This window comes from Gracilinanus agilis, chromosome 3 (assembly GCF_016433145.1).
Source record: "Gracilinanus agilis isolate LMUSP501 chromosome 3, AgileGrace, whole genome shotgun sequence".
NCBI lineage: Eukaryota > Metazoa > Chordata > Mammalia > Didelphimorphia > Didelphidae > Gracilinanus > Gracilinanus agilis.
In genome coordinates, this window is record NC_058132.1 from 75,066,497 (window position 1) to 75,081,993 (window position 15,497).

General features: G+C 41.9%; 1 protein-coding gene across 1 annotated transcript in view; it reads right to left on the reverse strand.

Moving 5' to 3' along the window:
• HDAC1 (histone deacetylase 1) overlaps positions 1–15,497 on the reverse strand; it is a 32,144-nt gene that overhangs the window by 11,446 nt on the left and 5,201 nt on the right. Inside the window, exons 2-7 of the mRNA XM_044668002.1 lie at positions 9,117–9,229; positions 7,577–7,694; positions 2,820–2,894; positions 2,121–2,259; positions 1,538–1,679; positions 287–379 (exon numbers count right to left, since the gene is read on the reverse strand). Of these exons, the coding sequence (XP_044523937.1) occupies positions 287–379; positions 1,538–1,679; positions 2,121–2,259; positions 2,820–2,894; positions 7,577–7,694; positions 9,117–9,229 (680 nt within the window). The remainder of the gene's footprint in view (positions 1–286; positions 380–1,537; positions 1,680–2,120; positions 2,260–2,819; positions 2,895–7,576; positions 7,695–9,116; positions 9,230–15,497) is intronic.

Here is a 15,497-nt window from a genome sequence, read left to right on the forward strand (position 1 = left end):
TGTGGGCAGTGTTCAAATACAATACTGTACATCTTTCTATTCCTTCAAGGCATGGGCAACTGGACTGGGTACACATATGGGGTTGCTTGTTGATAATCTATTAATTAATTGATCATTAGTCTCCCCTAACAGCCCACCCCTAAAGTTAATATGTACCAAGTCCTCTTCTTCTAGCCACCCTGCCAGGGTAAAATGAGCTCTGGGAGCTAGTGGGAAGTCTCCCCCTTCTTATTCCTCCAATCTTGGTCTCAAGGATTTACATGGGTAGGGGGGGTATGGCACTCACTGGTTTGAAGATGGCCTCATAAGACTCGTCATCAATCCCATCTCGAAGTGGGTAGTTAACAGCATAGTATTTGCCTTTGCCAGCTCCAATGTCCTGGTTTAGAGGGACATTAAAGTAAAATAAGGTGAAGATATAAGAAAGAATCCAAGGGCTCAAGAGGAAAAAGAGAAATAGAACTTTGGAAAGAAAGATCAAGATTAAACCAGAGCTGTAGAGTTCAGAAGGCAGTACAATGGAACAGTCAGCACCTACACCGCCTCTCAAAACATGGTCTCTCTAAACGTTTGCCTAAATATCGTTAGCAACCCTTTTTATAACTTCTAGATGAAATCGCTATCAATAAAAGACCTGTTCTTGGGTAGGACAAATACCCAATACTCTATGTGAGGCACCACAGAGAGAATTGCCAGAACTCTGGGATGGGACACGGATCAAACAGCCCACCTCATATTACTGGTGGGAAGGTCATCAGGACCACTGTCTCTTGGATTGGATGCCAGAGCCTACCTGTAAGAGTGTTCTCAACAGAATGACCCCTCCACTGTAGGCTCAGAGGATTTAGAGCTAGAAGGATGCTTAGGTAATCATTCAGGTCTACTCATTCTTTATAGAAAAGGAAACTTCAGCTCAGAAGTGATTAGTACAGGGTGGTAAAGTAGCATTGTTGAGATCCAAATCCAGTGCTATCCTACTAAACCACACCTACTTCCCATTCTAAGGATTATTTCCTAATGAACTTGATGGGAGGGAGGGAAGGAAAGACAGAAGATGGGTTTGTGACACCTTCTAAATAGCTTTACAATTTCAGGTGGTTCTATACTCTAGGAACCAGATGCCCATTGTCCTATATTGTTCAGAGAAAATAGCTGTGCTGCCAGTGATGGAAGTTGCAATAGGCAGCACCTACCAGGGGACTAAGGAAATGGTAACTTTTCCCCCTTCATTTCAATACATATGGGACTGTAAGGTAAGGAAAGCAGATGGTATATTACTGCCAGTGCCATCAAAACCTAAGACAGGGCATCTAAAAATGTCAACTTAGCTCCACACCAGCCTTGCTGATGTGCTTTATGCCAGCTGGTAGACTGAGGCACCCCCGCACCCCCCAACAGAGCCACAGCTGGCAGTGGGAGCTCCAGGCTCAGTGTTCAGCTCGAAACAGTAGAAGAGAAAGGAAGTGGTTTTTAGTAATATGAGGCACAAGAGTTAGAGCCGGAAGAGAGCTGGCTATTGCCAGGAGGGAGCTCTCACCCGTAGGTCCCCCGTTCCCGGGAAGTACTCTCCATACTTATGAAAGGACACTGTCATGACCCGATCTGTGGTGTAGAAAGCTTCTTCCACGCCATCGCCATGGTGAATGTCAATGTCAATATACAGCACCCTCTGGTGGTACCTAGGATCAGAAGCAGGTCAGGGGGCCTAGGGCACTTGGGGGAATGAGGTTCAGGGCAATACGTCCCTGTTTACCAGGTTGGTGGCCTCCCTCAAGGATCTCTAAATGCAAAGGTTAAATAGTAAGGATGACAGAGAAAGGAAGAGCAGTTGGTTGTCTCCAGAGGCTAGAATGAGCCAAGAAAATGAGACAATATCTGATCTTCTTATGGGACCAATTCAGGCCACACTGGCAATTTCCAAACCTGGAGTCCAAACAGTGCTTTTGAGTTACTTCCTGAGCCTCTTTCTAAACTTATAGCACTCTGGTGAGTGGTTGGAGACACTCCTCAAAGCCTCTCCTGTCACTGTACCACTCTAAGGAGAAGGAAACTAAGGAATTGTGCACAGCAGAGGGCTGGACTAAAGTGCCCCCTCCCCCAAGGATGTGAGGTAAACGTACTTTAACAGTTCCAGGATGGCCAACACAATATCATTGACGTAGCAGAAGCCAGATGCTTCAGACTTCTTCGCATGGTGCAGGCCCCCAGCCCAGTTCACAGCAATATCTGTCTGTTGTTTATTAAGCTTCACCGCACTTGCTGCAGGGAGGGAAGAGAGCATGTCATGTAGGGAGCTCCCAGAATATCCTCTTCTCTGCCTCCCCCCTCCTCCCTAACATGGCCAAAGCTGTAACTATATCAAACAATTCAATTCCCAACCAGTAAGAGTTCCTCCTCAACCCCTCTGTAGTGCAGTTTTAGGATATGATAAATAAGAAGTAGACACTGTACTTATTGGCCAAGGCCCAAAATAAAAATCAAATCCAGATAGGTAAATTCATGGACAGAAAGTCTGTTAAGTCATAAGAAAAAAGTCCTTTGACTTCTAATAATTATCAATTATTAACAGTTATCACTCTCCCTAAAACATACCTCAGTGCTCAAAAGATGTTTGAGGGAGACATGACTATCAAGAGACAAAATTATGGGTTGGACAGAATCCTGGAAGGACTCAGAACAATGTTTTGGCTATCTTTAATACAAACACTGATAAAGGCATTGTACTACCACAAAATCTAAATGGCCAGCGGTTTGTTTAGTAGAGACCCCAGCTCTCTGTTCTACCACAGCCACTGAAAGAAAGGACAGAGGTTTCTTACCAACAGATCCGCCGGTGGATAATTGACAGAACTCAAACAAGCCATCAAACACTGGGCAGTCTTCACCAACATTAACTTGGAAAGAGAGTAAGGGAAGAAGTTAGTCTCCCAAACATTCCCCTTGACTTTTCATTAAGAGATTTGCCTTCTCCACCATTGAGAAAAACTCAGATTCTGTTCTAAGGCTGGATCCCCCACTTCTATAGTTTTGAAGAAGAGCAAGTCTTGGGCCTTCTTTGCAACAGGACAACCTCAGAAGCACAATCTTTTGAGTTTATAACCAAAAAGAAAGGAAACCTTGAGATACAGGATTCAAGTCTCTCTCACTTACTAGACATGTACTAAATAAACTCTGAGAATGACATGGGCAGTGCAAGTATTATTATCCCAATTTACAGATGAGGAAACTGAGGCACTGATATTTCAGTGACTTGCTCATGGTCATAACAGCTCATGTCTGAGGTGAGATTGAAACCCAGGACTCCTGTTTAAAAATCCAATGCTCCCTACAATATGCTGACTTGCTTTATAAATAACAACCCTTAAGAGTAAAATTTAATATTGGACCTGAGTAAAGAATGGCACAAAATTGGTGCAGAAATACATATATGCATGGAACAGAAAGGGAGAGGAGAGAAAGCATACTAGTCACTGACAACTCACTTGGCATATCAAGCTAGCCCCCTGAAATGGAAAAGGGTAATCAGCTAGCTTTGGGCTAAATGAGTATTAAATACCTCAAAAGATGAGTAATGCACTGACCTGGACCGTGTACTATCCTTGGGAATTATCCTTACTAGAGATATTCAAAGACAGCATTTCAGAGGGGACTACAGAGAAGACTGGCAGCTTTCCTCTATACCCTAGAGAACTTTGGTTGTTCACGGTCCAGGTTATTTACACAAAGGCAGTTCCTTTCTACTTCCTGCTTTAGGGGGCTGGCCAGTTGAGGTTCAAGTGTTGAAAGAACATATATTGCTCAGTCTCTAGCATGAAGAATTCAGAGAACAAGCAAATGCCTGGTAAAAGAAATGACTTTCCTTCCAGTCCAACATTTAAAAAAAAAAAATAACATTATAGAATTTTAGCAACAGAAAAGCAGGTAGAAAGTAGAACCCTAAGTCAAAGATCCTATTAAAGGCAGGGAATGGGAATCTATTTCCTACCCCACCAGTTAGTGCTCCCTCACTATAGCCTACATTTTCTGAGAAAGGAAAAAGCACCTCACTTGCACTATCATTGGTACACTGGGTACTTGTATGGTGTAATAAAGTACTCACACACAGTATCTATACAGGGTTTCATGATGTAGATAGTAGAATAGGATCCTGGGATCCTTAAACTGGGACCTACAGAAATTTTAGGGGGGTAACTAGGATGAGGAATAAATTACATCTTTATTTTCACTAACTATAATATTTGTTTATAATTATTTGTATTTAAAGTCCATTCTACACAGGTACAAAAATGGTAGTAAATTATTAAAAATAAAATGTGGCACAATTCCCTCATCAAATCCCATTAGAACTGGTTAATAAAAATTTAAGGTTACTTTCCTTCTGGAAGTATGTTTTATACACACTTACACAAAATGCATATACATTTGCATTTTAACCAGGAGATCTGGCAGCGGGGAACTTATTTCTGGGCAGTGTAAGCCACCCTAGTATTCCTTAAATACACTCAAGTAAGGCAGGGTAATGGAAGAATAGTGTCATAAGATCTGGACTGTTTTTGTTAGTTCTAAACTGGCTATTCTAGACAGATGAGAGAAGTAGAAGACCTCTGGTTTCCATCGTAGCTCTGACATCTTACAAACTGATACGGTTGTCTAGTATAAAGTAGTAGAAAAGACAAGTCCTAGGCTCGAATGCAGATTTTCCTTACCTGTGTGACCCTGGAGAAGACTTCCCTTTTCTTACCTTGGTTTCCTTCAACTGCCAAATAAGGACCTGGCTTGGATAATCTCGAAGGACCTCTAGAGGTCTACTGATGCCATCCAGTTCTCAATATACTAGAAGTCTGAGAAAGGACTTGGAAGCAGACCGGAGTTTAAATTCTACTTCCAAAGATCTATCTAAACCTCATCTGTAAAACAAGGATAATTATAGTGCACTACTGTTATAGGACTAGTGTACAGAAAATACTTGAAAGAGCAAAGCCTACACTAACTCTAGTGGTTTATTATCCTAAAGGTGGTTTGTTACTTACTAGCAATAGAATGGGGGCTGTATCCAAGGGGGAATGCATTCCACAACCCAAAGTGGCTGACCTCATATATATATGTGCTTTCTCTGCTCCTGCCTCTCAGCTCAGTGCTCTATGGGCTCCCACTGCCCACCCCACTCTGCACACACAAAAAAGTTTAAAAGTAAAAGTAAAGAAGGTGAAAGCCTGGCAAGTTGGCAGATTGATCTCCATGGATAACTGAAAAGGCAGCAGCCAAAACTTCCAATTAAGGGAGCCCTACTGTAATTTAAATCCCTGGCCACAGAGGCAAGTGAAAGAAAGGCTGCTGCCATTTCTTAAGGCATGCAGCTGCTCCATCAACATTCTCAAAGGAGAAAATATCACCAGAGAGAGCAGCACCTCCTGGAGTTGCATATGCCCGTGAAATAAGCCCAGTGGAGTCAAAAGTAAGGCTATTTCTCTTGCTGAGCAAAGCACACGGCAGGGATTTCCTAAATGACTAAGAATTGCTGGAGTATGTACACAAAGACAATTGGGGTGGATCACGCAGAAGCTGTTTCTGCTCCAGCTCCTGCTCTGTGTCTACCATCAATTTAGTGGATAACATAATGGGCCCAGCTCTTCTCAATGACAACATACCCTGACAATTAAAGAGCCTAGGATCCTTCAGGGCTCCTAAAGGCCTTTCCCAGCTTTCCTAGCTCTACATGCCGTCATTAGTAGCACTCTGCCCGAGACCCTCCATCTGGTCAAGGACCTGTGCACAGTTTTCATAGAACAGGTTTTCTAGAGCTTCACAAGTAATAACAAATTATTAACATTAAGAACAGAACAACATGAACAATTCACATTTCTATAGCATTTTAAGGTCCTGCCAAATGCTTTCTCTGGCATCACTGCACAGTAGGTAGAGTATCATTACTTCTTTTTCAAAGCTGGGGTTCAGATACTTTCCCAGGCTGAGAGTCTGTGAACTACCAGAGCTGGGATCTGAATGAAAGTCTCCTGATTCTAAGTACATAACTGTTTCCCCTACACTTCTACTATGTTAAGAAAATAGATTACATATCTAAACATTTTTCAGTGTAGTAAGTATTTTTCTCATAGCGACCCTTTTAGGAAAGCAGTAAAAATATTAGTATCCCTATTTATAGGTGAAGAAACTGAGGTTCAGAGGACTGACCCATGGATATCCAAGAAGTGGAAAACTAAGACTTGAACCAAAGTCTTTGGCCTCCTATATACATGCCCTTTCTGCTATATCCCCCTGCTCCTTAATGTGAAATTAAATGAAATATCATAACTGTGGATTCATTGATATAGCATGCTTTTTTTTAGATGACTGATTTTTATTTAAAATTAAATAAAAAGAGGCACAATTTTGCCTCTACTTCCCTCTCTCCTAAAGACACTACTCCCCCAAATCCATGAAAGGCAAGCAAAAAGGTCTGACACAGGAGACAGAAAGGGTCACACAAGCCAAATCAAGTATATGGGATACAGGTTTCCCATTGCTTTAGCAGTGATTACTGGTTTAAGATCAAGAACCATCACTATAGGAGAGCATAAGCTCCATGGAGACAGAGGCCCTGTTTTATTCATGTGTATCAAGTTAAGCTTCTAGAGCAGTGATGGACAAACTTTTTAAAGAGGGGGCCAAAGGAAAGGAAATGCTCATCTGTCAGTCTGTTTCTAAGGCAACTCTTTCGAAGTTTCATTGTATTCATCAGATTAGGAATAATGTCTCTAGGCCAGTTAGAACATTTCAGGGGGCCACATCTGGCCTGCAGGTCATAGTTTGCCCATCACTGCTCTAGAGTATAGGACACTATAAGAAGCAAGTACTTAATCAATGTCTGTTATGTAAAGATCTATATTCAAATCTTTGCTCTGATCCTTATTTAAAGAACTATGTGACCACTGGGAAATAACTTCAGGTTACAAAACAGGGATAATCATGTTCTTCATTACCTACATCACAGGGCTATTGTGAGGAGAGTGCCTTATAAACCTTAAATCTTTATAGAAACGTGAGTTATCAAATATATCACATACAGAGACTTTAGATATAAAGGGGATAACTTATAAGAAGTCCACAAAGGAGGTATCTGCTCAAATTTGGGCAATTTGCTCCCTATGCAAATGATGTAAAGAGAGTTCCTACTTGTGGGAAATAGTTTCTGAGACTAAAGTCATTCTATTTTTGATATGGAGCTACCCGTGATTTCCAATGACAGTAATATCAACTAGAGAACTTAAATAGAGATTATGAGGAAACTGAAGACTAAAGAGATTAAAAATACCTGACCAAGATCAGAGCAGGGAAGGGAAAAGAACCTTTCCCCTGTACCAAAATGGTGCTGAAAGCAAAAACAGGTAAATTACAAACTGTTATTTACGAATGTGAAAAATAACAACACATGGTGGGAAAGAGGCACAGCAGAGACAAGAGTTGTGGGAGTGGGAGTCTCTTGGTGGCCAGTTTTTTGGCAGAGTCTAATACTGCCCTCTGATCAGCTAGGTGGGTCAGCTGAGCTTTTTGGGCAAAGGGTTCAAAATTGACTTACATCTCTGCATTTGTTTGCTATACTCCGACATGTTATCAGGACGGATTGAGCGCAAAAACTTAATGTAGTCATCGCTGTGGTACTTTGTCATCTCATCAGCATGGGCTTTGTGGGGCCTCTACAAGGACCAAAACAAACAAACAAACAAACAAACAAACAAACAAAAAGGCTTAACTGGTGTCACTGGCCTTGCTTTCCCCTTCCAGTCTTTGCCTACTATGTGTAAGGGGAATTACATGGCCCCTGTTATTTGATTTTAGTTATATAGGCATGGTAACTCTGTTCACCCTTTACTAGATTATAAACTTAAGAAGGAATCATCTTATTAGTCTTTATATGTCTCCCAGAAACTAGTACAGGACTAAGATGAATGAGCTTGGGTATGTGGGGGGGGGGAGAGGGCGGTGGCAATGGAACCTGACACATCTGCAGGAGAAAGCTACATGTGGGACTGCTGTGAAGGAAAGACTGGAGAGGCAGGATGAGGAGGACCACATAGGCATGATATTCTGAAAAGCCTATGTTTAATTTAGTAGGACATAAGGAACTGCTGTATGTCTCAGATTCTCTGATGAACAAACAACCACTTCTTCCCTGACATTCTCAAATGTTTACTCTCTATCTTAAGTTTGAACTGTCAGCCCCTCTGTTCCCCACACTCTCTGAAAGCTCTTTCACTGCTGCTCCCACCTTACCTCTTCCAGTTGCCTTTTAGAGAAAAGTCTGATGGACTAAAAAGGTTCTCCAGGCCTAGGTTCTCTAGTACCTTGACTAATTCTTTGCCAACCTCCCCAGAATGGGTATGGTCTCCTCTGGTTCTTGTGGGCCAAGATACTGGTAGAACTTTGGAAGCTGGAGTTGATTCTATTCAGACCCCCCCAAAACTAGGAGGTGGCTGGTATGAACAATTAAGATACAGAGCAGACTGGGAACAATTTTGAGTTAATTTTGCCCCAAGTAGTTATGAGCTCCAACTGTGAAACTTTTGGGCAAGGAAAATATAATCAGTTCTAGAATTCAGGCCAAGGAGAGAAACTGTCAGAAAAGTTACTTCCCTGCTCATTTCTTTTAACCTTCTAGAAGGTGGCCTTTACCTCTTATCTTCCAGTCAATTGCTTTTTAAACCCTTGGGGACCACTTTTACCTAAGGGTATTTAAATGTTTTTATTAAGAAGATTATTTATTTCAATCTTCAGGCTGAGGGTTTTCCATAGCACCAGACTAGGAACCTGACTGACCTGACTGAACTAGGTTAAGAGAGGATAATGCTAGGGTTGGATCAAACCTAGAAGGTATGTGAATTCACTTCCCCAAACTATCCATACTGAAACTCCAGTGCTCAAACCACTAATTGCCTAGTTTCTGAGAGGGTCAAAGGAGAAGCAACCAGAACAGTTCAAATGAAGATTATCTCCAAATATGTCTTTTTTTTTTTTGGCCTCAAGGAAATCTACTCCCCTGGGAATATGGATCCTTTGCCCTCAGAAGCCATTTGCAATGAGAACTAGGCCTTATATAAACCAACATCCCTTAAACTCACATATATTTCCATCTTCCGGTAGAGTCCATAGTTTAGTAGCAAGTTGTGAGTCATTCGGATTCGATGGGGTTTCATTGGGTGGCCCTGACCATAATAGTAATTTCCGACATCCCCTAAGAAAGAAAAGAGTCATAATTTCAACCACAGAAAGATAAGATATTCATTATTCCTCCAGTGGAAGAGTTAAAGAAGCTCTTGCTGTGGAGTTAGCAACTAAAAGTTTGGACTAGCTTTATAGTATCCAAGAATTTTGGGCTAGAAGGTATTTGACAAACCATTTAGTTCAAATCCCCTCATTTTACAGCTGTAAACGATTTATCTGCAGAATTAGGAGTCCTTTCGTCCCAGAAAGTCTTCAGCAAACAATAAACTAAGTAAGCTCTTATTGCTACTAAAATCCAGAATCTAGCCCTCCAGGAACAACAGCCAGCAAAATTCTTTTATAAAGGGTCAAGGTCCTGCAAGAAGCTTTTCTAGGACGTGTCCTAGTCAACTGTAGTCTCACCTTAGGATATCAGGATACACAGGTTCCAGGGCCCTGAAGAGACCATCCTTGTCCTAGGCTCCCAGACTGCACCAGAATCTTAAAATAGTGACCAAAATTCTCAGGGACCCCCCACAAAACTTTCATCCTAGGAGGTATTAGGGTTGATTTAATGATCTAGTTCTGGGCTGAACTGTGCACTTAGTTTACACTGCTAAGAAGTTGAAATAAACACCTGTGATTTTAGGAGTCATAGGACCAGGCTTCCTTCTGGGAATGGAAAACAATGAATTATGCAGAAAAGTAACAAAAATTCTGTGCGATCCATTCTTTTGAATGACTGCAGAGGGCAACCCAAACTTTGAGCCAAAGATATAAGATACTTTAATTGTTATAGATGGTCCTCTATGCTTATGATTCTGTGTCTTTACCCCAGTACTTTTTATAAAGGCAGAAGAATGCCTGCAACAACCTGTTAATTCCCAGAGCCCCCAAATCTAGTCTGTTTACCTAGGACCTTGCCTCATTTTGTTATGGCTTCATGGATCCAACAGTAAGTAAAAGAGTGCTGATCTTTTGTGAGACTTAGATCACAAGAACAGGACTTATTAGTCACAGAGCTCAAATATCAAAAAGCGGTACTCAAGTCTTCTGGAATACTCCTCAACATGGGAACTCAAAGGGGGGAGGGGATCATAGATTCGGAATTCTAGAGACTGGTTGTTTGGATGGGAGGGAATCAAATCAAAGCTAGGGCTAAGGCAGAGCTGCCCTAACTGGTGATAAAATGAGTAAATCAACCAGGAGTACTGTGACAACCTTTGTCTAGGGGGACAGCAAACAAATGAACCAAATCCTAAAGCGGGACCCCGCTGGCCCTTAGGAGTCCAAATTCTCTACTCCACACAGGATGCAGGTGATGCTAGCATTTTAATCTCTTTAAAGTTTACAAAATACTTTACATTTGATTCACTTTCCATCTGCAGCCCTACAAGATTTCATCATCTCCACCTAAAAGATACTCCTCTCAGGAAAAACTCAATGCCAGGCTATTAACTTAAGCCAGCCAGGATGCCCCCACCCTTAAGTCTCCTCTCCCCTCAGGCTATAGGGTGGAGTATCAAGCTCCTCCCATAGCCTACTTTTATGGAGGGCAGAAACTGGACTCTCAGCTCACTCCACTTTGCATCTGTAGCTCTGCCCTGTTCCAACATCGAGGAACAAGGTGCATTCCCATAGTCCTCTGGGCCCTCTTTGGTGTTCCCCTCAGTCTGTGTGTGATCTTCCCCCATTTGATTTTAAGTTTCTAGAGAGCAGAGCCTATGTTTTCCTTATTTTCATCCCTAGCACTCAGCACAGTTCCTAGCATAAAGCAGGCACTGTTGAACTGATCAACCAAAAGAGGTAGTCAAAGACAGTTAAGGAAAATATTCCTTCCTTTTCCCCCGACACTCCTGTCAGTTCTGCTGTCCCCTCTTCCAATGAGCTCTTTCCATAGTTAAACTATCATTTTTATCACACCTCTTTCACATTCCCTCCATCTTTGTACCTAAGTTCAAATGCTGCCTGGGGCCACTGAAGAGTCTCCTAACCTTCCTAGGCGAGTTTCTACATATTTATAAATGAGAGGTGGGGGACCTTAGATGATCTAAGGGTCAGAAGATGTTCTTTTTAAAAAATAAAAACCCTTACCTTCCATCTTAGAATTGTGAAAGGATATTCTTGGTTCTCTTTGTCTATTCTGAGTTTACACTTGTGAAAAGGGAATCCTTTATTCTCTTTGCCTAGTTGGAGTTAAAACTTTGGTTAATAATAACTGAAAAACCACTACTTAGTACCTCACTAGATTGTGAGGACAGGATCAACTCTCCTTCCTCTATCTTTTGATTGAATCAACACAAGCTTGAACTGGGTGGAAGAGCTCCAAAACCACTTAGTGATTCACACCCTACCCTACTTAGTGCTAGGTGAGAAGCCAGTAAGATACTTGGAAAGCTCCATCCATTTTTAAACTGAACAGCTAGAAACTTTTGAATTTTTTTAAGAGTTCACACACTCAGAAATATGTGAATCCTAAGAGGAGAGTTAACACCTTTAGAGGTAATAAGTCAATCCTACACACACTGCCCCTGGGCAGTGCTGGACAATTTGGAAACTGTGACTGGCCCCAGTGAAAAGGGGCAGGGACAGGAAACAACCATAAAAGCCATGAAATTCTTGGGCTGAGGGCAGTCTGGTGAAGTTGAGTCTAGTGGTTAGTGTCTCCTGGAGATAATCTTGGAGGGAACTTCACTGGAGACTGTGGCTTGGATTGTGATTTCAGTTTAGATTCTGACTCCTGGACTACTTTGTTGGGTGAGTGAAAAGGGCTGACTAGTTTCCTAAGAGATTAGCTTCCATCTTGGAGGTGGCCTAGTAATTACTAATTACTCACTACTAGCCCTCCTGGTAGAAGACAAGTATAGGTGTTTTCTCTAACCTCTCTCTCACATTTCTCTACTTTATTGTTTCCTTTCTATTTTGTAAATAAACTTCTAACTTGAGCTATAATAACTTCGGCAACCCGTTATTTCACATAATTTAAGTGCAACCACTAAATTTAACCTTTGCAGAATCAATATTAAGTATCAGTTATAGGGCAGAAGAGCATTAAGAACTAAATGACTGGGGTTAAGGGACTTGCCTAGAGCACAGAGCTAGGACATATCTGAGATTGGATTTAAACCCAGGACCTCCTGGAATTGAGATTGTATAAACCTAGCTTCCAGAGAAGATCCCATGACAAGCTTCTCCAACACTCACTGGACCTTCACATGTGCTTAATACAAACACACAGAAAAAGTCCTTTTCATTCATTTCATTCATTCTTAACCTCTCCCCCAATGCTGTCACTCCTTTCAGATTCACTCTATCCAGGTTATTATCCCTCCTAGAGTTCAGTATCTAGTTCAGTACTCCCAAAACCCCAGCCCAGACTTTATAAGCAAAATCCCCTCAAACACCTCAAGCTTCCAAGTGGATCAACTTGATCCCATCTTTTCCTCTTCCCAAACCCCAAATTCTGAAATTCCTTCAAGAAGATCTCCACTCCTTTCTCCAAGTGCCTCACCCTTCTTAAATCTATTTTCTAAACTCACCAGCACCCCTAACTCTTACCCTTCTCAGTTTAAGACTTGCACTTTCCTCCCTCCAAGAGCTTGACTCTAGTTAACCAGCTCAACCTTTCAATTCAGCCTCTTATCTTTGAATCCCTTTCATCCCATCTCTTTTCAAACCCCAACCCTGAATTACTCTCTCCATCTACTTCTTTAATTCTCCTTTAATTATTTTAGGCACCTACATGGCATAATAGATTTCTAGAACACTGAATGTGGATACAACCTCAGATATTTACTAGCTATGTAAGACCCTAGTCAAGTTATTTAAGAGGAAAGCCTCAAAAGTTTCCAGTTCATCTATAAAATGGGGATATAATAGCACCTGCCCCTCAGGGTTGTTTCCAAGGATAAGATAACATATATAAAGTGTTTTGCAAACCTGAAAGTACTCTACAAATGTTAGGTATTATTACTACTTTTACAATGGCTATTCCAGATTTATACTTTCTCCATAAGGCACCTACCCAGCCCTCTTGAGATGATTTCAAACCTTTACTGCAGTCATCTATCTTAAACTTCCTCTTCTGGATTTTACAACACATATATTGATGAACCATTTTCTACTCTCCTCCAGAACCTTGTGCCTCCTCTCTCTACCTCATTTTTTAATTTCTATTTATCCACAGACTTAAAACATGCCCAAATTTCCTCATCCCTAAAATGGTTTCACTTGATCCCCAAATACTGCCTTAGGTCTCCTCTCTCTCTAGCTTTGAAGTCAGACAACTTGGGTTCAAATCTTGTCTCAACCACCTACTGCTATGTGACCTTGAACAAATCACAACTCCAGGCCCCAAATGTAAAATGAAGTTAAATTATATGGCCTTTAAAGATCTCCATCAGCTCTAAAACTACAATTATGATTCCTTGGGATCTGACCTCTAATACCAATATTTAATTAAAGTTGCTTCCTTATCAATGATCTCTTAATTTCCAATCCAACTGCCTTTACTCAGTTTTCAGACTTCTTGAACTCTCAATAGTCCCTGTTGATCTTTTTCTTCCCGAATAATCCTCGGGGTAAGCTTTTATGATATTCGCTGTATATTATATGGTATTCTGTTTTTCCTCCAGACTTGACTGACCCTATTGATTCTCTTAAGGACAGAATTATCATTCATCTTCTGCTCCTACTTGTGGGATGTACCCCAAAGGGTCAGTTCTGGTGTCCCTTTTCCACAATCTTATCAGTACCCCCAGGTTCAAGGAATAGGGACTGGGAATAAGTACTCATATTGCATCTGTATCAGGCACTGTGATAAGTGATTTGCAAATATTTTCTCACTTGATCTTTGGAATAAACCTCTGGAAGTAGGTTATTATACCCATTTTACAGATGATCAAACGCAGGCAAACTGAGATAAATGACTTGTACAGGGTCACACAGCTATTATCTGAGACTAGATTTGAATTCAAATCTTCCTGAGTTCAAGCCCAGTATTCTATTTCTCACACCTAGATACCCAGCTGCCCCATCTATCTACTTTTAAAGCACTTAACTCCCATATCATCAACTGCCTGCTAGATATCTCCATCTGGATGTCACCCCACTCGAAACAGAACTCTTCACCATCTCACCTTTTCCTTAGTGCAAACCTCTAAATCTCCCTATTTCTATTAAAGGTACCTCCATCCTTCTAAACACTCTCTCCTTCCAAACTGACCTCCCTTAGTTTCTCCTCCCCCTAGTTCTCTCCCCCTTATCCCATCTCCTCTTTCCCTCCTACCAATCAGTTATCAATTCATTCACTGTACTGTTTGACATTTATGAAACTTGGCTTCAGCCTCTCTTTTCAGATTGATTCTTTGTGTTCTTACTAAGTGATTCCCTATACCAGTGAAATCACAGATCCAAAACTTAGTTGACCCTGTCACCACTCTTGCTACAGTCGAATTGGCCAAACTTGTTTCCTGAACACCTAATACCACAGATTCTCCACTCTTTTTCTCTCTGTCTTTCATAGTTGTCCTCGATGACTAAAAATGCCTTCCCTTTCCACCTCCACTCCTTGGTTTTCCTCAAGGGTTCATCAAGAAGTGTTTCCTCCTAAGAAGCCCTTCCTAGGTACCGGGCTTAATCCCATCCCATTAGTTTGTATTTTTAAATTTACTTACATACATGGCATCTCCCCCTACCCCCCCCCATGAGGGAACTTTTATTTATTTTTTATTTCTATTTCTGTGCTGGCACATCAAATAAGCTTAATAAATGCTTGCTGAATTTCACTAAATAAAATATACCCACCTTCCTGAGTTCTATACCAGGAATGTACAGAAGTAAAACTGTCTCCTCAAGCACCCCTCTGTTCAGTCCTGCTCCTTCAGGTTTCCCTACCCCCATTCAGGCTAGACCCATCCTCCGATCCCCTCCGCCCAGGCCAATTCTCTCGAGTCTCCTCCCCCAAGTCCTCTCTTCTATCCCCTCCCCCAGTCTAATCCTCAGTCCTCCTATCCCCCAAAGTCCAGCCTCCTCCTCCGGTCCCTTCAGGCTCCCTTCCCCCAGGCCTCTACCCTCAGAGTCCCCTCCCCCAGTCTTGCCCTCAGTCCCTCACACAGGCTTCCCTCCCCATCAAGTTCCTCACCCCCTCAGTCCAGGCCCTCCACCCTACCCAAGTCTTTCCCTCCCCACTCCTTTCAGGATCCTCCTCCTAGTCCTCTCTTCAATCCCATCCCCTCCCTCCTGTCTTCGGTCAGTCCCCTCCCTCGCGGTCCTGCCCCCCCCCCAAGTTCTGCTCCTTC